The sequence below is a fragment of the Tetrahymena thermophila genome (genome assembly GCF_000189635.1).
Source record: "Tetrahymena thermophila SB210 genomic scaffold scf_8254764, whole genome shotgun sequence".
NCBI classification, from domain to species: Eukaryota; Ciliophora; class Oligohymenophorea; order Hymenostomatida; family Tetrahymenidae; genus Tetrahymena; species Tetrahymena thermophila.
In genome coordinates, this window is record NW_002476523.1 from 30084 (window position 1) to 55920 (window position 25837).

Below are 25837 nucleotides of genomic sequence, written 5' to 3' on the forward strand. Positions count from 1 at the left end.
CTTTTACTAAAAAATATCTTCACATATTTAATTAATCTGATAATATATTTTATCTTTACATAAAATTTTGTTAAATTAAAAATATATACATACTAACAATAATAATAAAAAGAGAAAAGAATTAAATTTTAATACAGTAAGGAGTAAAACCTGATTTAAAATTTTGAAAAATGAGTGTCAAAAATACCCCTATGGGATAGACTTCTTATTTTACCATATATATTTTAATGATCCACTAATTCGGTTATAACTTTTATTATAAATTAATGTAAATTTCAAATAAATATTAAGTAAAATAACTTTTAAAATTAATTAAAAATTATTTCTTAAATTAATAAATAAAATGAACTTAGAAAAATAAAAAGATAAAGAAAAGTAAATCAAGTAAATTAAAAATAAGATCTTTATTATTTTAAATTAGTTTCTATAATTTAAAATATCACAATCCAAAACAAATGAATTCTTTTTACCGAAGGTTAAGTGTCAAATTTAAGAGATTAATACAATTTGCTAAACTAGAACCTAAGCTTGATGGCCCTATATCATTAGAACTTTTTTTATTTAAATATTGAAGAAAAATTTATCAATAAATAGTTAATTAGAAAGAAAAAATGAAGAAAAAATAATTAGATTAAAAATAATAAAAGTAAATATTAAAAATAAAATAATAATTTAAATTAGCTTAGAAAAAATAGAAAAAGTAAATTACACAATAAAAATAAAAAAACAAATAAATAAAATAAGTTAAGGAATTTTTATTATTTTAAATTAATTTTTATAATTAAAAATATCACAATCCAAAATAAATAAACTCTATTTACCTAAGGTCAAGTGTCAAATTTGAGAGATTAATGCAATTAGTCAAAGCAGAACCTAAGCCTGATGCACCTTGATAACCAATTTTGTTGTCACTTTTTAAATATTGAATAAAAAATATATCATTAATTAGAAGGACAAATATGAAATAATAAGATTAATTAATTCATAATAAAAGTAAAAATTAAAAATAAAATAAAATAAAATAAAGATTTAAATTAGCAAAGAAAAATAAAAGCAACCAAGCATAATAAAAAGAAAATGAAATTTAAAGAAATTAAATTAAATTAAAAGATCTTTATTGTTTTAAATTAATTTTTATAATCAAGTATATCATAATCCAAAATAAATAAGCTGTTTTTACCAAAGGTTTAGAGTTAAATTTGTGAGATTAGTGCAATTTCCTAAAGCAGAACCTAAGAGTAATGTACCTTGATCGCCAATTTTATTGCTGCTTTTTAAATATTTATAAAAAATATATAATTAATTAGTTAATTAGAAGGAAAAAATGAAGAGAAAATACTAAATAATAAGATGAATTAATAATAAAAACAAAAGTTGAAAGTAAATAATGAGTTAAAGTAATAAAGATTGAAGAAAAAGCAAGTAAGCACAATCAAATTAGTTTTTATAATTAAAAATATCACAATCCAAAACAAATAAACTGTTTTTACCTAAGATTAAGTGTCAAATTTGAGAGATTAGTGCATTTTACTAAACCAGAACCTAAGCCTGATGCACCAATTTCACCAATGTAATTAGAACTTTTTAATTGAAGAATAAAAATAATATGAAATAGTAAGATTAATAAATAATAAAAGTAAAAATTGTAAAGAAAATAAAATAAAATAAAGAGTTAAATTAATAAAGAAAAAAGAACAAGCAATCAAGTATAATTAAAGAAAAAGAAAACTAAATCAAATAAATTAAAAATCTTTATTGTTTTAAATTAGATTTTATAATAAAAATATTGCAATCTAAAAGAAATAAACTCTTTTTACCAAAGTTTAAGTTCCAATTTTGAGAGATTAATGCAATTTGCTAAAGCAGAACATAAGCCTGATGCGCCTTGATTACCAATTCTATTCTCACTTTTTAATTTTGAAGATAAAATATAAAATTAATAAGTTTATTAGAAGAAAAAAATAAAGAAAAAATATAAAATAATAAGATTAATTAATTAATAATAAAAGTAAATATTTAAAATTAAATAAAAATTTAAATTAGTAAAAAAAGAAAAAACAAACAAGCAAAATAAAAAGATAAAGAAAAATAAATCAAATAAATCAAAAAGAATTTATTGTTTTAAATTATTTTTTATAATTAAATATATCACAATCCAAAACAAATAAATTCTTTTTACCTAAGGTTAAGTGTCAAATTTGAAAGATTAATGCTATTTGCTAAAGCAGAACCTAAGCCTGATGCACCAATTTCGCCAATTTTATTGTAACTTTTTAAATATTGAAGAAAAAATATAAATTTAATTAGTTAATTAGAAGGAAAAAATGAAGAAAAAATATGAAATAATAAGAAATAAATAATAAAAGCAAAAGTTGAAAATAAAATAATTAGTTAAAGTAATAAAGAAATAAGATTATCAATCAAGCACAATAAAAACAAAAAGAAAAATAATTCAAATAAATTAAAAGAACTCTATTGTTTTAAATAAGTTTTTATTATTAAAAATATCACAATCCCAAATAAATAAACTCTTCTTACCTAAGGTCAAGTGTCAAATTTGAGAGATTAACGCAGTTTATCAAAGCAGAACCTAAGCCTGTTGCACCTTGATAACTAATTTTAGAGTCACTTTTTAAATGTTGAATAAAAAATATACAATTAATTAGCTAATTAGAAGAATAAATATTAAATAATAAGATTAATTAATTATAAAAGTAAAAATTGAAAATAAAATTGAATTTAAATTAGTAAATAAAAAAGGAAAGAAAAGCAAACAAGCTCAATAAAAATAAATCAAATAAATTAAAAGATCTTTATTTTTTAATATTAGTTTTTATAATTAAAAATATCATAACTCAAAATAAATAAACTCTTTTTACCTAAGGTCAAGTGCCAAATTTGAGAGATTAGTGCAATTTGCTAAAACAGAACCTAAGCCTGATGCACCATCATCACCAATTTAAATGTTACTTTTTAAATATTGAAGAAAAAATATTTCATTAATAAAAGCTAAATTTTAAGCAATGTTAAAATTTTTAAAATTTAAAAAAAAATATTCGTACCCCTCCCCCCCTCCCTTAAATTAGTAAATAAAAAAGCAAAAAAGCATAATTAAAAGAAAATGAAAATAAATCATATAAATTAAAATATTTTGATTGTTTTAAATTAGTTTTTAAAAATAAAAATATCATAATCAAAAACAAATAAAATCTATTTACCTAAGGTTAAGTGTTAAATTTGAGAGATTAAGGCAATTTGCCAAAGTAGAACCCAAGCCTGATGCACCAGTTGCACCAATTGAATTAGAACTTTTTAAATTGAAGAAAAAATATGAAATAATAAGATTAATTAATAATAAAAGTAAAAATTGAAAATAAAATAAAGATTTAAATTAGCAAAGAAAAAATAAAAACAACAAAGCATGATAAAAACAAAAAAGAAATATAAATAAATTAAATTAAAAGATCTTTATTGTTTTAAATTAATATTTATAATTAAAAATATTGCAATCAAAAACAAATAAACTCTTTTTACCTAAGGTTAAGTGTTAAATTTGAGAGATTAATGCATTTTGCTAAACCAGAACCTAAGCCTTATGCACCGTCGTCACCGATTTCATTCCTACTTTTTAATTGAAGAAAAAATAAATAATTAATTAGAAGGATAAAATGAAGAAAAAATTTTAAACAATAAAAAATCTTTTTTGTTTTAAATTAATTTTTATATTTTTGAATATCACAATTAAAAAAAAATAAACTCTTTTTACTTAAAGTTAAGTGCCAAATTTGAGAGAGTAGTGCTATTTGCTAAAGCAGAACATAAGCCTGACGAACCTGCATCACCAATTTCATTCCAGCTTTTTAATTGAAGAAAAAATATATTGTTAAGTTTTTAATAAGAAAGATATAATTAAGAGAAAATATGAAATGATAAGATTAATTATTAACAAAAGTAAAAGTTGAAAATAATATAATGAGTTAAATTAACAAAGATTGAATAAAAGGAAAGCAAGCAAGATAAAAAGAAAAATAATTCATATAATTAAAAGATCTTTATTGTTTTAAATTAGTTTTTATAATTAAAAATATTGTAATCCAAAACATATAAATTCTTTTACCTAAGGTCAAGTGTCAAACTTGAAAGATTAGTGCAATTTGCTAAACCAAAACCTAAGCCTGATCCACCATCATCACGAATTTAATTTCTACTATTTAAATGAAGAAAAAATATATAATTAAAATAATTAATTAGAGGTAAAAAATTAAGAAAAAATATGAAATAATAAGATTAATTAATTAATAATAAAAGCTAACATTTAAAAAAAATTAAATAGTAAATAAAAAAATAAAGCAAGTAAGCACAATAAAAAGAAAGATAATTCAAATAAATTAAAAGATCTTTATTGTTTTAAATTAGTATTTCTAATTAAAAATATTGCTATCCAAAACTTATAAATTCTTTTTACTTAATGTCAAGTGTCAAATTTGAGAGATTATTGCAATTTGCTAAAGCAGTACCTAAGCCTGATGCACCTATTGCACCAATTTAATTGCTACTTTTTAAATATTGAAGAAAAAAAATATAATTAATTTGTTAATTAGAAGGAGAAAATGAAGTAAAAGTTGTATATTAATTAATAATTTAAATTAAAAAAGATTGAAATAAAAGCAAGTAAGCACAATAAAAAGAAAAGAAAAATAAATCAATTAAATTAAAAAATCTTTATTGTTTAAAATTAGTTTTAATAATTAAAAATATCACAATCCAAAACAAATAAATCTTTTTACCTAAGATCAACTATTAAATTTGAGAGATTAGTGCAATTTGCTAAACCAGAACCAAAGCCTGATCCACCTTGATCACCAATTTAATTGTTACTTTTAAATATAGAAAAAAAATATATTGAAATTTATAATTAATTAGTTAATTAGATGAAGTAATAAAGAAAAAATATGAAATAATTAGATTAATTAATTATAAAAGTAAAAATTGAAAATAAAATAAAGAGTTAAATTATCAAAGAAAAAATAAAAAGCAATCAAGCAGAATATAAATAAATAGAAAATAAATCAAATAAATTAAAGGATCTTTATTGTTAAATTAGTTTTTATTTAAAATTAAAAATATCACTACCCAAAACAAATAAGCTCTTTTTACCTAATGTTAATTGCCAAATTTGAGAGATTAGTACAATTTGCTAAAGTAGAACTTAAGCCTGATGCACCTTGATCACCAATTTAAAGAAGGGCTAAGCGACTCGAGTGGGCGAGTCGGAGGGTCTTAGCAGTGATATCGGGGGTTCGAATCCTATACCGCCCCCTTTATTTCGAAAAATTCCATGTAAAAATGTGAATGTTACCAGCGGTCTCCTTGGTAGGAGGGAAGGGCCAAATCTGATAGGTGGTAAAGAGGAGGCCCCATTCTGAACAGAAGATCTGGAATACAAATGGGAAGCGAGCATAATGCGTAGTCAAATCATGGAAGATTAGTAGAAATGCCATTAGGGTGTAGGTGACCCTTCCCTTCTAATATATTACCCACAATTATATATAAATAAATTGGTATACGTATAATAATAATGTATAAGTAATTATATATAGGGCCCCTATCCCGAGTGCATGTCACCATGTGCGAGTATGTATGTATGTATCACCAATTTAATTGTCACTTTTTAAAAATTGAAGAAAAAATATATCATTAATTAGTTTTTTAGAAGAAAAAAATGAAGAAAATAAATAATAAATAAAAATAAAGTAAAAATTGAAAATAAAACAAAAATTTAAGTTAGTAAATTAAAAATAAAAATTATAATAGTAAATTAAATAAATTAAAAGATATTTATTGTTTTAAATTAGCTTTTATAATTAAAAATATCACAATCAAAAGCAAATAAACTCTTTTTACCTTAAACTAAGTGTCAAATTTGAGAGATTAGTGCAATTTGCTAAAGCAGAACCTAAACCTGATGCCCCAGTCGCAGAAATTTAATTCTTACTTTTTAATTGAAGAACAAATATATTATTAATTAGTTAATTATAAGGATAAAATGAAGAAATAAATAAAAATGAATTAATAATAAAAGGAAAATTGAAAATAAAATAAAGAGGTAAATTAATAAAAAAAGGAGATAAAGCAATCAAGTGCAATCAATATAAAGAAAAAGAAAAATAAATCAAATAAATTAAAAGATATTTATTTTTTTAAATTAATATTTAAATTAAAAAATCACAATCCAAAACAAATAAACTCTTTTTACTTAAGATTAAGTGTCAAATTTGAGAGATTAGTGCAATTTGCTAAACCAGAACCTAAGCCTGATGTACCCTAATCGCCAATTTAATTAGTCCTTTTTATTTGAAGTAAAAATGTAAAATAAATTAGTTAATTAGAGGAAAAAAATGAAGAAAAAAAGAAATAACAAGATTAATTTATAATAAAGTAAACATTTAAAATAAAATTTAAATTTGTAAATAAAAAGAAAAAGCAATCAATCAATCATTATAAAAAGAAAAAGAAAAATAAACCAAATAAATTAAAAGATCTTTTTTGTTTAAAATTAATTTTTATAATTAAAAATATCACAATCCAATGCAAATAAACTATTTTTACCTAATGTTAATTGTCAAATTTGAAAGATTAGTGCAATTTGCTAAAGCAGAACCTAAGCCTGATGCACCAATTGCGCCAATTTAATTGTTACTTTTTAAATATTGAAGAAAAAACAAATAAATAATTGTTAATTAGAAGAAAAAAATGAAGAAGTAATAAATAAAATAAAATAAAGATTTAAATTAGTAAATAAAAAAAGAAAGCAAACACAATAAAAAGAAAAATAAAAATAAATGAAATAAATTAAAAGATCTTAATTGTTTGTTTAAAATTAGTTTTTAAAATTAAAAATACACAATTAAAATTAAATAAACTCTTTTTACAAAAGGTTAAGTGTCAAATTTGAGAGATTAACACAATTTGCTAAAGCAGAACTTAAGAATGATACATCTTCGTCATACATATAACTGGAACTTTATAAATATTGAAGAAAAATATTCATTAATAATTAAAAATAATAGTAAAAGTTAAAATTGAAAATAAATAATGAATGAATGAGTTAAAATAACAAAAAATGAAGGAAAAAAATCAAATAAAAATAAAAGAAATAAATTAAAAGAAGTTTATTGTTTTAAATAAGTTTTTATAATTTAAAATATGATAATCAAAAATAAAATAACTCCTTTGATAAAATATTGACTGACATAAAGAGCAAAAAATCAAGAAAAAATATCAAATAATAAATAATTAAAAATTGAAATTAACATTAAGTTAAAATTGATAAAAAATATTTGATAAATATTGATGAGAATTTCAATTAGAAAATTATTTTTTTAATAAATTGAAAATTAAATATATAAAAAACATTAAATAATATTTTAAATAAACTGAATGTTAAATAAAAAGAGAATGATAATAATAATAATAATTATAAATTAAATATACTTTAGATCAATATGGAGAACCTAATGAGATTAAAGTGAAGAGTTAAAAAACTTTTTATGTTAGAAAAAATTAATTTAAAGTATGTTGATAAAAAAATAAATAATTACATCACTTAATTGGTAATAGTATTTAATCTATTATATCATTTATATTTTTCTTTCAAAAATATACAATAGCAATTTATCCAAATTAAATAAATTTTTTATAAGTAGATAAAAAGAAAAATTAATTATATCAATTTATAAACTCACTTCTAGAAAGAGATATCATAAAAAAGAAAGTTAGTTTAAAATTCATTTTTAAATGTTAATATTTCTATTTAAAATGCGTACTTATAAATACAATATTAACTATCTAGAATTTGATATAAGGGATAATGAGAATATGAACTCAATAATATAAAAAATTTTAGAGGTATTTACACTTAATTAATTCTAATTATTTTTAATAAAAAATTTAAAAAACATAAAATTATCAGTTAATTTAACATGCTATATAAAATTAAAACCATTATAAATTAATAAAATATTAAATACAAATTTTCATTTAAACAATTTATTTGAATACATTTTAGAATTAACTTAATTAATTAGATTAAGCTATTAAAATAATTATTAATTTTTATTTTCCATATGAGGAAATAGGTAATTCATTTTTTTAATTATTTATTGTAAAGAAATAAATGATTTAGATATTTATTATTACATTTATAGAATAAATTAATTAAATTTGATTATAAATATCTAAAACATATTTATAAGAAAATTTCATTAAAATGATATTTAATTAATATGACATTTATCTATTATTTAGAAAATAAAATATGATTAATTATTATTCAAAATATAGAACATTTCTGATTTTTTTCTTTTTCATAAGTAACGTCGTTTACTTAATTTTCAAGATTTGTATCTGAGTCTTGAGAATCTTTTATTTTTTAAACTTTTAAACTCTATTGCTATAACTGCTGAATTACAATATTAAACTCACTTTTTGTTTGGGATTCCTAGATAAAATATGATAAGACAGCATTTTAGCTTTTTTCAATGTTGATTTTGAGGTATATTTTAGTAAAACCTAGATTGTAGTTAAGTTCACTAGGGACTAACGGTTTGTATTGTGAGTTATGTACAAAATTCATTAGGAAATTTATCTGTAAAATATTTATTTGTTCTATAATAGTCATTACAAGTTAGTTTTTACTTAGTAGTTGAAGGAGAGGCTGTTTGCCATTCTCAGAAATATCTTTAATGAGATTTTTATCATAAATTGGATTTTAAATAGAGAATATATCCCCATTTAGTTAAGATTTATTTTCATTATTGATTACTTTACTACTGCCACAATCTTAGCTGCTGTTTTCGTGTGTTTTACTTTGGGAAAAATATTTTTAACTGCTTTACTAGTGAAAATAGTCATTCAAGAGCAAAATAAACAACACATTACCCTTAGTGTTTTTAAAGCATTCTCTGTAAACATGATTGTAAATTCCATTTTCATCAAAAAGAAGTAGTCTGCCTTCTTCTTTATGAATGATTATGCAAATATCGTAATTAAATTATAATTTAAAATTTTAGAGTTGAGATTTTTACAAGTGAAAGTGATGAATAGTTATTTATAAATTAAGCTACTAATTAATGATATTCAAAAGCTTTTCGAATTCATCATTTAAATCTTTCTTAAGGGAGATAATGGCAGCAGTCATAATTCTATTTTTTTCACAAATCATTGCATTGTATATGAAGAAATTGTTGTTTATTTTGATTCCTAACTACTCATTACAACTCATGCAGAACACATAAAGAAAGTGATCATCTTCAGCTTCAGGATCTATTTTATAATTGAGTAAACCACTCAAAATCATGAAATGTTTTTCCTTTTTTTAAATAAATGTTTTATATCCCAAAAGTAGCTAGCATCCCCTACAAATTAGTATGTTGCATTTGAATGAAGGGTTTATTTCTTTAGTAAATGAGCTATTTTTTTCATCAATAGTAAAATAAGAAGGTCTTGTAGGAAAATTATCTTTTTCAATTTAATTTGAAGAGCATTTAATGTCTGCATCTATATTTTTTTAAGAAGAGAATAAGTAAACATCATTGATATTCATATTTGATGTTAAAAACTGCTTTTATTAGCTAGGAAAAGACTAAGGTAAACCGCTTTTATCGCTACTATTTAATTCCATTCTTGTTTTACTCTTTGATTAAAATACATTCAAAATATTTGATTTATAAATCTTTTTATAGTATCATAACGATTAATCTCCTTATTTTTAATTTAATTTTTTTAAAGTCAAGCAATTTAACAAAAAATTTTATATAAAAAGCAAATTTTCAAAACATTTCATAAAAAATGTCTGAGTTTTGTAAATTCAAAATTTAATAATTTAAGTAGAACAAAACAATTTTTACAGAAAACAAATTTAATCAAATAAAAAATAATAATGTTGTTTTTCTGAATTATTTTTGAAATAATTAAATTTTTGCATTTTTATAATTTTTGAATTTTTTGTAATAGTTTAAATTAAAATTGATTTACATGAATAAAAACTTTATTATATAAAACAATTAAAATTATTTAATTAATTTATGTATGTAAATATGCATGTATGTATATTCAAGTCTGTTTCACATATCTAAATCAGAATCCCACATTCTATTTACAAAAATTTAAAATTAATTTGTTAATTTCAATTAAATATAAAATTACCTAGGATCTAAATCGTTGTCATCCTTATCATAAAATCCAAAGTATTCGCCACTTTTTATAATAAAATTATTAATTTTAAATTTAAAAATTTTTTTTAGTTTCAAATTGCCAATTTTAGTAAATAAAATAGCATCAATTTACAAATTATTTATTTTTTTAAAACTATATTGCTTATTAAATCAATTTTTGCTTTATCTAACTTATAATCCTGATATTATTTTAGTTTGTATGCATAATTCCCATATTAAATATACACGCTTAGTTATTTATTTAGTTAAATTTAATTTCTTATTTTGATGAATTTTTGCTTTATTGAATTTGCAATAATATCTATCTTAATTTGCTTGTAAAATTACCTATTCTTTTACTTTTTTTGGTTATTTATTTATTTATTTATTTATTTATTTATTTATTTATTTATTTATTTATTAGTTGATGCAATATTTGTTTAAGTTTTGATAATTTTTGAGAATTTTGTATAAATTGTTTACTTAATGTCATCTCCAAAATCGTAACGGTCTTGTCCTAAAACATTCTTGTCATATTCCTCAACACTCTCTATCCATTCTCTGTTATATTCATAATATTTTCTCTCTTTGATGTTCTCTGATAGATCTGGATGGTATTCCTAAACATTTTAAACAATTTAAAGGTATAAAAAATACACTAAAATAATAAAATAAATAATTACTCTTAAGATATCAAGAACATCATCATTAACTTATTTTAAAACTTAATTAGTTGAGCCGATTATATTGAGAAGTACCATTAGAATTTCTTGCTATTCTAATATGAACTAGATACCAATTTTATGATGCAAAAACTAATACAAAGCATATATATTTTATGACAAAAACTCTTCGTCTTCATGCTTAGAAATTAGTAGCTCGGCAATGAAAATCATAAACTTATTTTCTTAATTTGAAAATTTTAATTTTAATAAAAGAATTAATTAATTCATTTTACTTGCTAAGGTTTCTGCACTCTTAGGTGAATTGCAAATAGATTATATGAGCTAAACAGTTTCCAAAATAATATCATCTTCAACTATCTATTGAGAGATATTTGCATGTAAAAACTCCATAAATGTATTATTTAAATAGTTTTCCCATTTATCTCCCATATATTTAACATTAGCTAGTATTCCAATTACTTCAAATTTCAAATCTTCAATTTTAGGATCTTGAATCTTACTTTTACTTATAATCAACTTCAAGAATTTGCCTAAATTATTCTTTAAACAACAATTTAAATATTAAAAAGCACTATAAATAAATGAATGAATTTAATTTATAAATGAAATAACATAATTTTAGAATTAAATTTTTGTCTTTTTAATTCAAAATTTTAAATAAGGCTCATAAATATTTTTTTTTTTGAGAAAGATTAGAAGAATTAAATAAAGAAAGAAGAGTGTTTGATATTTATTGAATTTGAATTATTATTTTAAGAATTTACTTGTAAGCAGTCATGGGTTTCTTAGTCTTAGGAATAGATTGCAATATTTTTTATAAACTTAAATAAATTAATGTCTACGTTTTTTAAAGCTCTATCAATAACAACCTATAATTCTTCTTCAGAAACAAGCTCTGCATTCTTTTAATTAGCTGCCAAGTTGATAGCCAAAGCAACGAGCTCTTTACCTACTAGTTATTCAGGGAAATGAGCAATTAACTTAATTACCTATAATGTTTTTATATATATTTAATTTATATTTGGCATAACAATTTATTTTTAAAGTAATAAGATGAACATCAAAATGAAAAATATTGTGTTTAATTGTTTACAAGTGACATGCAATCTGTGTATGCAAAAGTGTTCCTAATTTTATCATCAAAAGAAAGAATATACAACAAAACTAATGAGTCAAAACGGAAGTTTGGCACTTTGAGTAGATCAATAATTTTAGGGATGTAATTTTCTTTTTCAATTTGCTCTCTTGCTGACTTGTCGAATGCAACGTTTTTCAAGAGACCTGAAGATAATTTGAGCAACAAGTTATTCTAGCAACTGAAAAATCTACCTAGCTTTTCTACAATACCTTCTTCTAACTTTGAGAGTTTTATTTTTTAAAAATAAAATTTTTAACTTCAAAGTAAATAGAACGACAATAAATAATTAAGTTTTACCATCTAGTTTTTGTTTTCGGTGATAATTGAGAGCTTTCTGAGGAAGAGTAAAACGACAATTAACAAATGAAAATCATTTCTTTCAAGCATACGGACAAGAATAGAAACAATCTTTCTGTTTTTCATCTTTTTTTCGATTTAGTAATCTTCTGCCAAATTCAACAAAATAGTAAACGAAATGTAGAATAATTTGTCTTGCTTTGCTATCATTAAATTTAATTTTCTAAGCTCTCTTTCTTATTGAGCTTTGTTAGATGGATCAATTTCCATATATGCGGCATAACTGAAGTCAAAACGACGAATCTGATATTCAATAACTTTAAATGTGGCATCACCAACCTTATGCTGGGTAAGGTAACTATGGAATTCCTAATAATTAGATAGAACGAAGAAAATGCACAATATATTTATGCAAAGCTCAGTGCTTTTAGAACTTTTTTCGTATTCTTCTTGCAATGTACGACTCAGTAAACTTAATAAAGAATCTACAAATTATTTAAAAATGAGTTAAAATTCTATTCAAATTTCTTAAATTATCATCAATCTAAGTAAAGCAAATATGTAATCATTATCATGAAGACTACAAAATAATTTATTATTTATTAATCAACTAATTTTTATTACCATTGGTGACAATATGTTCCATATTCTTCATATCTAACGTTAAAAGAAGAATCTTCTTAGCTGTGCTAATCTTAAGATCGATATCATCTTCATAATATGATGAAATGTAATCGTCCAACTCTTCAATACTTGCACTTAAATCTCCCATTATCGCTTCCTAAATCGTATCCTTTATATATGCTTTTGCCTTTTTGTATATTTATTGTGTTTAGTATATGTATCTAATGCTGTTTGATTTTTTTGATGGTTGTCAAACTTCTTAATTAAGTAATTTATTAATTTATTTTTTTTTTTGAAATAATTAAAATTTTAACAAATTATATTTGAATATTTTAATTAAAACTTTAAGTTTCGAATACAGCAAAAACAAACAAAGATAAAACATCAAGTCAAGTTAGCTGCTAATATATCATCAAATAGATATTTTCATTGTAACAAACAATAATCTTAAATTAATACATTGAATAAACAAATTAAGATTGTCAAATAAATAATAAAGGATTTAATAGATTCAATTCATCCATCAAAGTACAAATAAATATATATAAAAATTTTCAATTAATTATTTCTTAAAAAAAAGGGTTTTGATTAAATCCATTTAAAATATTAATTGAAATTGATGTTGTTTCTATATGGGTTGTTTTAAGGAATAATTATTGTAAAATGAATTAGCTGTTTTGAACAATTTACAATAATTTTAAAATGTATTTTTTAATTACATTTAAAAGATATTTCGGATATGAACAAGACAATAAATAAATTACTACTTCGTTTGTTGTTTGTTAGGTTGGTTGAATTTTATTTAATTGATCTAGCAATTAAAATAATTATATTATATATAAGTTTTTATTTCATTAAAATTGGGTGATATTTATTCACAATTTTACTAAATTTTAAACAAATTTTAATTAACATTTATTTTTAAAAAAGCTCTCATTCAGTTTAGTCAGAGTTTGAATTGTTGCATTTTTAGATAGTAGAAGATTCCATTTTATTTTCTACTTCAACATTTTAATCGTTCTACATTTATTGGTTTATAGATGAATCTGGAGAATTTTTATTGTTGCTTTCGTCAGATTTTTAATTAGCTTGTTGCTAATTTGTGAGGGAAGTGCTATTATTATATTTTCTTACCACTGAAACACTTTTGACAAGAACATTTTTATTAGGTTAAGCTTCGTTGTTTTGCTATTTACTGTTATTTGTTTACACATCTTTCACTTAATTAATAAATTGTTGAGCACCCTACACTTAATTTTTCTTTAATCCTACTAATTCGACTAGATTCTCTAGAAATTATAGATCTGTACGAACAACTCCTTGTTATTAATTTTATTGTTATTATTAATTTTAGGATAAATTTATAGCTGCTTGCTTTGATGAATCTTTTGATTAATCATTAGATTAATTATTGTTATTATTGCTTTCGCTCAAGTTGCTCTAATAATTTGGTGATATTATTTTTGGTGCAGTCTTTACTTGTATTATTTACTTGATACTTTCCATTTGGTTTGAAGAAGCTCCTAAACTTTTTTACTTTTCTATATTGTTAAGAGAATTTTGTAACGTGTTATTGTTTTCTTCTAACTTCTATGTTGACGATAATCCTGTTTAAGAAGTTTACTGAGTTTACTTAAGTTATTATGATGCAATAACATTTTCTAAAATAGCTGAGACAGCTTTTGTTGAATCGATTCTCATCAACTAAGCTTTAAGAGCCTGTTATGTGCTGTTTGATTATAAAGAGCTGTTTATTTTTTAATCTTCAGTTTTGCAAAGGTTTTCACTGTAATATTTAGCAAATTCATTCTAAAATTTAAGGAATTTATAGTTTTCTTTAATTTCTGTGTTTGAGTGGTTATTAGAATTTAAACTTTCTTTTGACAATTCACTGTTATTTGTATTAATTGGATTTACAGAAGATGTAAGACTTTAGTTGTTTAGTAAATTTGTTATGGCATTATGTACTTCTTAAACATTTTTACTAAAATTACTATTAGAGTTGTTATTTGTTGGCTTGGCTACTTGGTTCAAAGAATTTTAGTTCTATATTTAATTAGCTGAAAGTTTCCTCACTTTGAAAATATTGCTTGAATTATTATTGTTGCTTGTATTCTTACCCAATATGTCTTGATTACTTTCATTCATTTATAAGTACTTCAGTGAATCTTGCTATGACTAGCTATCATTTTGATTCTTATTATTATTGTCTTAAACACTATCTTAATTTTACTAGTTTCCGACAATTTGTTTTACAAGGTTTTCTATTTTTTCTGTATTTAAAACAGATAATGGAATTTGATTATCACTGCTGCCTTGATCTTATTTTGATGAACTTTTGATTTCTCCCTACTCAGAGAGGAATCTTTTTCCAAGAAGACTGCCACCTGCTGATGAAGCATCTTCCTTTTTTATTACATTTATCTTCCTGAATCCCATAACTTCACTTTTGTTTGCTTCGTTTTAAGTTATCTATTAAGATTAGTTTTACTGCTTTTAGTCTGAAAATTACTTCTCAGTAGCATCTATTTTAATAATTTTCTAGTCTTACTCGTTTTTTAATCCTAAAGAAGGAGTGCTTTCTGATTTTATGATATTTATTTGTGGGAAATTTTTATCCTCATTTTTATTTTATAATTCTTCATTAATAGCCTTTTCAGTATTTTACAAATTATCTTTATCCATTTCAGAACTAAGAGTTTTATCTGCAAAAATATCCCTTCTAGAGTTAAAGGGATGATTAAATTGATGATGAGCAAAGTTCAATTAATTGCTATGCTGGTAATTTTTATATAAAGGAATAGAATTCAAGTTAGAATTCTAATTAAATTTAGACATTGTGAATGTGTTAGTATATTTATCATTCAAAAATGGTCTAGAATTACTAGCATAGTTCATATTTGAAAAAGGAAAATCAAAATGCTTAAAATTGGAAGAAGGATCCTCAAATCGCATAGCCATGCTATTAATATTCATAATGCTGTTATCATTTTGGAAATTATTTGAATTAAAATTTTTATCTCCAAAAATATTTTGTTTAAAAGTATAACCTTTCTTTTGAGAAGGGTTGATGGGACTTTTAAGAAGAGATTTATTTATTAAATTTGAATTAGTGCTATGCAACTGCTAGTTGAATAAAGTATTCTAAATGTTAGCATTTGAAGTTGTGTTGAATATGTTATTTAATGAGTTGAAGTTATAGCTTTAATTGTTATGGAATTGATAGCTGTCTTAATTAAATAAATTGAAATTGCTAAAATTATGTTTATATTGCAATGGCGAAGTATTTTTAATAAGATTTTAGCTTTGTTCGTTGTATTAATTTTAATTATTTTGTTTATCAGTTTAATCTTTTTTCTCATTTTATTAATTGTTTTCGTCTTGGTTATTATTAGAGTATTATTCATCAAATTCTTCTTCATCCTCCTCTTCGTCTTCTTCTTCTTCATCATCATCTTCATTATCTTCATCAAACTCTTCTTCTTCCTCTTCTCGTTCTCCTTAATCTTTATTATCATTATAACAGTTACTTAGCTGTTGCTATTCCTGGAGATTGATTAATTGCTGCTGTTGAGCCTTTTCATTTTATTTATTTAATATATTCTCTGTATTTATTTATTGGTTGTTATTTTAGTTTATTTATCCTTTTTAATTTGATTATCCTTATTAATCATCATTGATATCTCCAGTGCTATTCTACTTAACAAATTTTTGCAGCTTTGGCTCTTTTTCACTTTCATCCCTCTACTTTTAAGTTTGATTCAGTTAGAAACTAGGAGGGCGAATATTGTTCTTTAGTAAATTAAGTTGTTGTTTTTTTTATTCGCTTTCATTTTCTTAGTCAAGACTATTTAATTTTCCATCCTCTATTTAGTACTCTAATTATTCAGATTAGTTTTGGTTGGGATTGCCTTTAGATTTCATCTTTTAAAACATTTCTACATCTTTGTAAGGATTTGGTTTAATCAAAGATATAATTTATTCATCAGGATTCTGATCTACAGTAGAAGATTGCTTTTATCTCTTTATTTTTTCAGCTTGTTTATCTTACAATTTATTTTTTTTTTTATCTCTATTTGTTTAAGGGGATTTTAATAACAGATTAGCATTCTAATTATCTAAGCTACTTTAAATCTATTGTTATTGCATTTAGTTTTATAAGCTTTACTACTAATTAATCATCAAACTAATTGAATTGTTATCATTGTTTTCATTTTCCAACTGATGGTCTTGAGCATTTCTTATGTTATTGCTCTCTTGATTCATCTAATTCATTATGTTGGAGAAGCTGTTAAATCCGTCGTTTGTATTATTACTTTAAATGTTCAAATTATTATTGTTGTTTTTACCATTATTGCTATCAGCTAAATTATTGCTCATATTATTATTGTTCAAATTATTGCTCGTATCATTGTTAAAGTCAATGAAACCATCATAGCAATTTGTCTAACTTATTTATTTTTGGAAATTTTAAGACTCTAGATTACCCAAACCTATCATGTTGCTCATGTTATTTCCCATGTTATTGAGGTTTTCACTAGTCATCAAATTATTACCTCTAATACTGCTTTACTTAAGCATGCTGTTATCTATATTAATTGATGAGTTATGAAGATGATGTTACTCTTATAAATCGTTTTGATTAATATTGTCTACATCTTCTTAGCTTCTGTACCGATTATTCATTTATACTTTGTATTAATTACTATAAAAATCATTTAGCTGGTTTACATTTTCGAAATTATTTATTTCAAAATTAGACATTAATTGAGCATCTTTACAATCATCCATCAAGTTCTATTGATATTCATTATAATTTAAATCATTATTACCACCATAATTACCATATTGATTATTGTTTAAATCTTAATTTTCTTAGAGCATTTTTTGCTAATTTTAATAAAATAAATTGCTATTGCTCTATTTTTATTTTTTTTCGTTGCTTTTTCTATTACTTTGTTATTAGTTCTAAGATTTTTATCTTTGATCGTGTCCATCTTCTTTATTATTTTTATTGCTTTTCTTTTTTTAATTCCCATTTTAATTTTCTGCTTATCCTAATTTATTATTTTGAACTTCTCCTTCAGTCTAAATTTTATTATTTTGTTTTGTTTAATTTTATTAATACTCTTATGTTTTTTCATTTAAATCATTTTTATTTTAATTTTGAAAATCATCTTTTTAGGTATTTGTTCCTTATTCTTATTTATCTTAATCTTCTTCTATAGCTTCCTCTTCTTCTTCAAAATCTTCTTCATCGTCTTCATCATCCTCTTCTTCCTCCTCCTCTTCTTCTTCGTCTTCATTCACAACATAGTCTTCATCATCGTCTTCATTAAACAGATTTTCGTAGTAGTTAAAGAACTTAAAATCAGAATCTTAGCTGAATTGCTACAAAAAGTGGTAATTATCTTCATGATCAACACCTAATCGTGACGGACTTAGCGGGATATGTAATCTTGGGGAAGGCATAGTATTTTAAATATGATTTTCCCATTCTGAAGCTTACAGCATAGAAGGAGCTGGCTAAGGTGGTTGGTCTTTTGTTATTTCGTAAAGTAGATTGACTACCTGATCTTTAGGATAGTTGAAACCTTAATAAATATCATTAATCATCAATTATTCACTTAGTTTAGGCTTTTCTTGGCCTTTAAATTCGATGAGCCAGCTTTCGCTATCAGGATATAAAAAGATTCCAAAAATACAATTATTATTCTGCATTCCATTATTCTGTTGCTTCTAAAGCCACTTACGATGCAAATACTCAAGGAGATAACTAAGACACTAGTTGGTACCTATCCTTTGTGCAGTTTTATATTTAATTACAACAATTAATTTCAATCAAAAATTATCTTAATAAATAATTACATCAACATTTTAAAAAGTAAAATTAGACATAAAAAAAATAATGAATTTAATTTTAAATATTTTAAATATTATTTTTGCTTATTATTACTTAACTTCAAGTCGAGGAAAGTTCTGCAAATAAAGCTAAATTTAATGAGTTTGCACATTCAAGGGATTCAATCTAACAAAGATCTTTTATTCACCTTATATGGTGTTTCTGAAATCTCCTCCTAATAAATTGTTTCCTTTCACACCTAAACTCTCATTACTGCAAAAAGATTGCTATAAACCAAAAGACTATGGAGGATTTTTTTACTTTGTTTCTCCTCTTTTAGATGTAGTTCTACTGCTACTGCTTATTGAAGCTGATGCTGCTTTATTTTCGCTAAAATTTACAATATTATCCTTTTGCTTTTATCTATCTCCTATTTACTTACCTTCATAATTCCCATTTGCCACTGAAGAATTAGGTGTAGCTGCCGCACTCTTTCTTTATCGGAGATTAATAGACTCGGTAGGATTTTCTTTTTCTGATGAATTCTACATTGAAGAGTTTTCTTTATTCTTTATTTTATAATAAATTTAAAAAAAAGAAAGAAAGATCTAATATTTATTTCTACATTCTGCTATTTGTTTCCTATCATTAACTGCTTTTATAATTGCTCAAGATATACTATAAGATTTGATACTGTATGGAAAAAATCAAAGCTTTCATTTAGTTTATCATCAATGAATTCTATCTTTTGGTATTCTGATACATTTTGTGTATTTTTATCTTGCCAAATTTGTTTTGAAAATGAGTCATACAATTTAACTTTTAATTGCTTAAAACACTCATCTGCAAGCTCATCCAAATCAATATCTTCATATGATTCTGTATCTTACAAACTCTCATCTATTTTAGACTAATATTAAGTTATTTTAGAAATCTTATTGCAAAAAAAATTATTAATTGTTAAAATTAATACCAACACTATATCATACAAATCAGCTAAATTTTATATCTTGTTGTGCTCATCTATAATAGCTATTATTATGTTATCGTACAATTCTGAGTAGCTGCTTTCTTGCATTTTTTGTTCATCCTGTTAGGAGGTTTAATAATACAATTAAATTTCATTCTCTTCCCCAAATTCATAATTATAATTTAGACAATTATATTCTTAAAATACCCCTTAATTGCGAGATTAACTTTCTCTGCCATCCAAATAACCGCTTTAACTAGTATCCTCTTCCATTTCCATAACTCTAAACTACTTTTGCTTAAAACCTGATTGCCAAACTACCTTACTCGCTACTTGCTGCTTAAATAACTAACTTACTATTTGATAAATAATCTACTTAAGTTTTGTTTTGAAATGGTATTTGTTAAAATTGAATAATAGTCTGAATTTTTTGATCTTTATCGATCAATCAATATTTTATAATAAATTTTTTAATCTTTCCTCTATTGTCTTTTAATCTTAATATTACTTACTATTTTTGATTATTTGCAATTGGAGGGATCTAACAAAAATTATAAATACTTCACTCAAATAATTTATTAACAATTAACTATTTCGCTTTGAAATTTTAACATTCAATAATTGCAAAGAATCTTTCTGAAATTTATCCTCCAAATGCCTCTTTTAATTATTATTATATTTTGAATTCGTTGTATAAAAAATAACAACTAAATAATCATAATTATTATTAATGTTACTGGGAAAGTATTAACTAATTATTAAGATATTATTAAAAATAACCTTGAAAAACTATTTTAAAATTTAAGTGATAATTTCTCGAATATTTTGTTTGAGTAATTTAAATATTTTGGTAAGAAGAGTATTTATTTATTATTAGATCAAAAATTTAATTCATAAAACTATTAATTTGCTAATGTCTTCATAAGTTATATTTGAATAAGATATTAAATTAATTTTAGATGTATTTGATAAAATATATTCTTAAAAAGTATTTTTAAATTTGCATATGTATCAAAAATAGAAAGTCATACTTTGGCGGTTTTTTTTCTATCAGATTTAATTAAGAAAAAAAAATAAATTTCTTATTTGATCATAAAAATAAATAACTAAAAATAGTTTATTACCTTAGAAATAACAATTTAAAATAATTATATATATATTATCTAGGAGGCTACATACACGAATAATAACAAGATAGTTTATTTAGTAGTTTTATTTATAATCACCCCTTTCCCAAATAATTTAAAATAAAAAATCAACTCTATAAATTATCTCAATACAGTAAGACTACTTTTTTTGGAAAGATAATATATTTCCTTCCGTTTATTACTGGAATAAAACAGAACAATTTATGAAATAAAAATTATTTTATTAAAATTTAGGTACTTTAACTATTAGAATTTTATTAACATATGACTGACTACCTTTCTTAGATTCTTACTATATTTTTAAGTATATGTTTTAAATAGAAATATAAATTTTTAATAATTAATTTTAGATTAACTATTTTGTGAAATTCTTTTACTAAAAACAAATTTAAAAATTTTATTTGATAATTATTATAATTTATTGGTTCTTTTTATCCTAATTCATTTGACATTAAAATCAATAAATTTATTAAAAAACTTTTAATTAATTAAATTTCCTTAAATTGCTATAAAATAAAGAAAGAAATAAATAAATGATACAATAGATTAATTATTTCAAAGATCTAGAAAAAGTAAATATTTATTTTTTTATTAATAAATATTCTATAAATTTATTCCTATTAATAAAACAAGTTTTTAAACTCTTCACTTTAATCACATTAGGCTCTTCATATAACTCTGAGGTATATTAAATTTATAAATATTTTTTTATATTTAATTTTCAAGTTAATTAAAATATTATTTTTCTAATAGAAATGTTCATCTTTTTTCACTTATTTTTATAAATGCAAATATTTTTTTAATTATTTAAGTTAATTTTAACTCAATTTTTATTTTATTATTTATTATTCATTTTTTTTATTTGATATTTTTTCATCATTCTTTGATTCTAGTTTACAAATTAACTATATATTTTTTCTTCATTTTTTTCTTATTACTTTTAATTAATTTTATATTTTTTCTTCAATTTATAAAAAGTTTAAATTAAATTGGTGCAGAAGGTGCATCAGTTTTAGGTCTCGGTTTAGGAAAGTGCATTGATCTCTCAAATTTGTAACTTTATCTTGGGTAAAAAATTTTATTTGTTTTGGATTGATATTTTTTTTTTCCTTTTAATTAACTAATTAAAATTATTATTTCTTTAATATTTAAAAAGTTAGAATTAAATTAGTGATTAAAGTTCATTAGACTTAGGTTCTGGTTTAGAAAAGTGCACTAATTTCTCAAATTTGAAACTTTATTTTAGGTAAAAATCGTTTTTTTGTTTTGGATTGTCATATATTTTAATTAAGTAAATTTAAAACAATATAACTTACTAACTCTTTAAATTTATTTATTATCTTATTATATGATTTATTTTTCTTTTTTTCATTCTATCTTTCTTTGTTAACTTAACTCGTTTATTTCAACTTCAGCTTTTATTATAAATTAATTAATTTAATATTTTTATTTATTTTTTTCTACTCACTAACTAGCTAACTTTATATTTTTCTTCAATATTTTAAAAGTAAAAATTAAATTAGTGCATTTAATAATTTACTCATACATAATTACATGTATTTATACACTCAGAAAGTATTCTTAAAATTAAAAATATAGATTTAATTTTTACTGTTCTATTTATCATTTGTTTATTCCTTTATAAATTTTTGAAGTTTATATTACTTTTTTCTTAAAATCTTTTTTTTGGCAAAAAAATTAAAAAAAAAGTATCAGACTTTATGAACTTCTTGGTGCTTTCAAAGATATTTGCGGCAAGAAAAAAAGCAGATCTATATAGGAGTCCAAAATGCTTATATATAAAGGAGATACCTAAATAGGCAAAAACTAAATTGGTGCAGAAGGTGCATTAGGATTATTTTCTGGTTTAGGAAAGTGCACTAATCTCTCAAATTTAACACTTGATCTTCAGTAAAAGCACTTTATTTGTTTTTGGTTGTAATATTTTTGAAAATAAAAATGAATTTAAAACTAAACATCTAACAAACTCTTTTAATTCATTTATTAGCTTTTCATTTGATTTATTTTTCTTTATTTTTTATTATCCTTGTGTTATTTCTTTTTTTGTTAATAAAACCCATTTTTTCATTTTAAACACTTGCTTTTACTATATTTCATAATTTTTCCTTATTTTTTCTTTCTTACTAACTAATTTTCTTGATATTTTTTCTTAAATATTTAAAAAGTTAAAATTAAATTGGTGCAGAAGGCGCATCAGCCTTAGGTTTTGGTTTAGGAAATTGCACTAATCTCTAAAATTTAAAACTTTATCTTGGGTAAAAATAACTTATTTGTTTTGGATTGATATTTTTAATATAAAAATTAATTTAAAATAATATAAATATCTCTTTATTTATTTACTTACTTATTTTTTCTTTGATTTATTATTGTTTTTTTATTCTGAATGTGTTTTTTCTTTATTTGTTAATTAAACTCATTTTTTCAACTTTTGTTATTATTATTTAATTAATTAACTCATTTCTTATTATTTCATATTTTTACTTAATTTTTTCTTTTGTAATTAACTAATTAATTTAATATTTATTTTCAATATTTAAAAAGGTCTAATTAAATTGGTGATGAAGGTATATAAGGTTTAGGTTCTGGTTTAGCAAAGTGCACTAACCTCTCTAATTTGACATTTAATTTTAGGTAAAAATAGTTTACTTGTTTTGGATTGTGATATTTTTTAATAAAAAAATGAATTTAATATAAAAAAACTAACTTATTAGCCTTTTATTTGGTTTATTTTTTATTCTGCTTGTATTTTTTCTTTCTTTTTATATTAATTTAACGCATTTTTTATTTTCAAATTTTGCTATTATTATTATTATTTAATTAATTCTTCATTTTATTTTTTTTCTTTCTTTCTTTCTAACTAACTAACTACTTCTAACTAATTAACTTTATATTTTTTCTACAATATTTAAAAAGTGAAAATTAAATTGGTGACAAAGGTGCATTAGGCTTAGGTTTTGTTTTTAATAAGTGGACTAATCTCTCAATTTTAACACTTTATCTTCAGTAAAAACAGTTTATTTGTTTTAGATTGTGATATTTTTAATGTAAAAATTAATTAAAAGCAATAAATAAAACTAATTTCTTCAATTTATTTATTTATAATCTTTTTATTTTATTTTTTATTCTGCTTGTATTTTTTCTTTCTTTATTAATTTAATTCATTTTTTAATTTTAAAATTTTATTTTTCTTTTTGATTAATTAATTCATTTCTTAATTTAATCAAAGCAAAATGCTTAAAATGATTTAAACAGGTATAAGCACATACTCATTTTCTGTTCGTTATTTGCTATATATTTACATTTTTTCCTTCTCATTAACTATATATTCTTTCTTTAATATTTAAAAGTTAAAATTAAATTGGCACAGAAGGTGCATCAGGATTATGCTCTGGTTTAGGAAAGTGCACTAATCTCTCAGATTTGACTCTTGATCTTAAGTAAAAACAGTTTATTTCCTTTGGATTGTGATATTTTTAATATTAAAATGAATTTAAAACAATTTAATTAACTCATTTAATTTATTTATTTATTTAATATTTTTTTTTATATACTGCGTGTTTTTTTTCTTTTTGTTAATTTAATGTATTTTTTCATTTCAAATTTTGCTTTTATTATTAATTAATTTCATTCTTTTTCTTTATTTTCTCCTACTAATTAACTAAATAATCATATAATTTTTATTCAATATTTAAAAAGTAACAATTAAACTGGTGCATTAGGTTCATTTGGTTTAGAAAAATGCACTAATCTCTAAAATTTGACACTTTTACTTGGGTAAATTTATTTTTTTGGATTGTTATATTTTCTAATATAAAAATGAATTAAAAGCAATATAACTAACTCTTTTAATTTATTTATTAGCCTTTAATTTAATATATTTTTCTTTTTTTTAATATTTTTCTGTTTATTTTTTGTTTGTTAATTTAATTTTCCAACCTTTGTTTTTATTATTAACTAATTTATTAACTTCATGTTAGTAATATTTTTTCATCATTTTTTCCATTTAAGTAATTAATTAACTCTTTAATTTTTCTTCAATAATTAAAAAGTAACAATTAAATTGATGATGAAGGTACATCAGTAATAGGTTTTGTTTTAGTAAAGTGCACTAATATCTAAAATTTGACACTTCATCTTCAGTAAAAAAAATTTACTTGTTTTAGATTGTTATATTTTTTATATTTTTTTTCATTTTTTACATCTAACTAACTAATTAACTATATATTTTATCTTCGATATTTAAAAAGTTATAATTAAATTAATGATGAAGGTTCATCAAACTTAGGTTGTAGTTTATTAAAGTGCACTAACATGCTAAATTTGACACTTAATCTTTAGTAAAACAGTTTTTTTATTTTGGATTGTGATATTTTTTATTATATAAATGAATGTTAACAGTATAATTTTTTTATTAATTATTTTTTTTATTATTTGATATTAAATATAAAATTTATTTAAGAATTAATTTTATTCTATTTATTTTTTTAGTAATTTCACTTATTTTTATTAAAAGTCAAAACGAAATCAATAAAAAATAATAATTGAAAGTTAAAAACAAGATTCTCAAATCATAAAGATTAGTTGCCTTTAAATTTAATTAGTGGTGATAAAAAGTGGAGAAAAAAGGAAGAATAAAAATAAAAATATTTGAATAATTTAATATAATCTGTTTTATTTTATAATATTTTGTAATACTTAAACCTAAAAAATAGATAGATTTATTATTTTTTTTTATTTATAAATACCCTCAATTCTATAATGTAAGGAAATTTTAGCTGAGGGATTATTTTTTTATAAGGATGTTTCTTAAAATAGTATTTTCATAAATTTAAAACAAATAATTTTACAATTTAATTCATGCAAAAATACATTATATTTTTATATACAAAATTGTTTA

At 21.7% G+C, this 25837-nt stretch overlaps 5 protein-coding genes across 5 annotated transcripts; 1 reads left to right on the plus strand and 4 right to left on the minus strand. All coding sequences in view use genetic code 6, as the record gives it.

Annotated features, from left to right (window-relative positions):
- Nucleotides 1–104: 104 nt before the first annotated feature.
- Nucleotides 105–7679, minus strand: TTHERM_00632870 (hypothetical protein). The gene is made up of 15 exons (XM_001010025.3): nucleotides 7602–7679; nucleotides 7495–7544; nucleotides 6933–7022; nucleotides 6610–6699; nucleotides 6257–6346; nucleotides 5957–5994; nucleotides 4118–4169; nucleotides 3767–3856; nucleotides 3535–3624; nucleotides 3219–3308; nucleotides 1491–1580; nucleotides 1181–1270; nucleotides 822–911; nucleotides 471–551; nucleotides 105–250 (listed from the first exon to the last, which is right to left on the minus strand). The coding sequence occupies exons 1-15, from the start codon at nucleotides 7638–7640 to the stop codon at nucleotides 178–180; spliced, it is 1143 nt and encodes a 380-aa protein (XP_001010025.3). The 5' UTR covers nucleotides 7641–7679; the 3' UTR covers nucleotides 105–177.
- Nucleotides 7680–8332: 653 nt separating this feature from the next.
- Nucleotides 8333–9682, minus strand: TTHERM_000632871 (hypothetical protein; the record flags this gene model as incomplete). The annotated part of the gene is made up of 1 exon (XM_012796108.1): nucleotides 8333–9682. One exon carries the CDS (start codon nucleotides 9680–9682, stop codon nucleotides 8333–8335), a length of 1350 nt encoding a protein of 449 aa, XP_012651562.1.
- Nucleotides 9683–10124: 442 nt separating this feature from the next.
- TTHERM_00632890 (kinesin-associated protein) lies at nucleotides 10125–13107 on the minus strand (the record flags this gene model as incomplete). Its single annotated transcript, XM_001010027.2, has 9 exons — nucleotides 10125–10152; nucleotides 10207–10257; nucleotides 10698–10834; nucleotides 10898–11121; nucleotides 11173–11440; nucleotides 11665–11889; nucleotides 11994–12257; nucleotides 12336–12820; nucleotides 12960–13107. The coding sequence occupies 9 exons, from the start codon at nucleotides 13105–13107 to the stop codon at nucleotides 10125–10127; spliced, it is 1830 nt and encodes a 609-aa protein (XP_001010027.2).
- A 785-nt stretch (nucleotides 13108–13892) lies between these two features.
- On the minus strand, nucleotides 13893–20221 carry TTHERM_00632900 (hypothetical protein; the record flags this gene model as incomplete). The annotated part of the gene is made up of 5 exons (XM_001010028.2): nucleotides 19979–20221; nucleotides 19775–19891; nucleotides 19427–19711; nucleotides 18916–19370; nucleotides 13893–18759 (listed from the first exon to the last, which is right to left on the minus strand). The coding sequence occupies exons 1-5, from the start codon at nucleotides 20048–20050 to the stop codon at nucleotides 13893–13895; spliced, it is 5796 nt and encodes a 1931-aa protein (XP_001010028.2). The 5' UTR covers nucleotides 20051–20221.
- Nucleotides 20222–21183: 962 nt separating this feature from the next.
- TTHERM_000632901 (cyclic nucleotide-binding domain protein) lies at nucleotides 21184–25547 on the plus strand (the record flags this gene model as incomplete). Its single annotated transcript, XM_012796109.1, has 14 exons — nucleotides 21184–21223; nucleotides 21439–21491; nucleotides 21553–21602; nucleotides 21898–21987; nucleotides 22076–22165; nucleotides 22630–22830; nucleotides 23106–23195; nucleotides 23482–23571; nucleotides 23854–23943; nucleotides 24288–24377; nucleotides 24637–24714; nucleotides 24990–25079; nucleotides 25188–25277; nucleotides 25454–25547. 14 exons carry the CDS (start codon nucleotides 21184–21186, stop codon nucleotides 25545–25547), a joined length of 1236 nt encoding a protein of 411 aa, XP_012651563.1.
- Nucleotides 25548–25837: the final 290 nt, after the last annotated feature.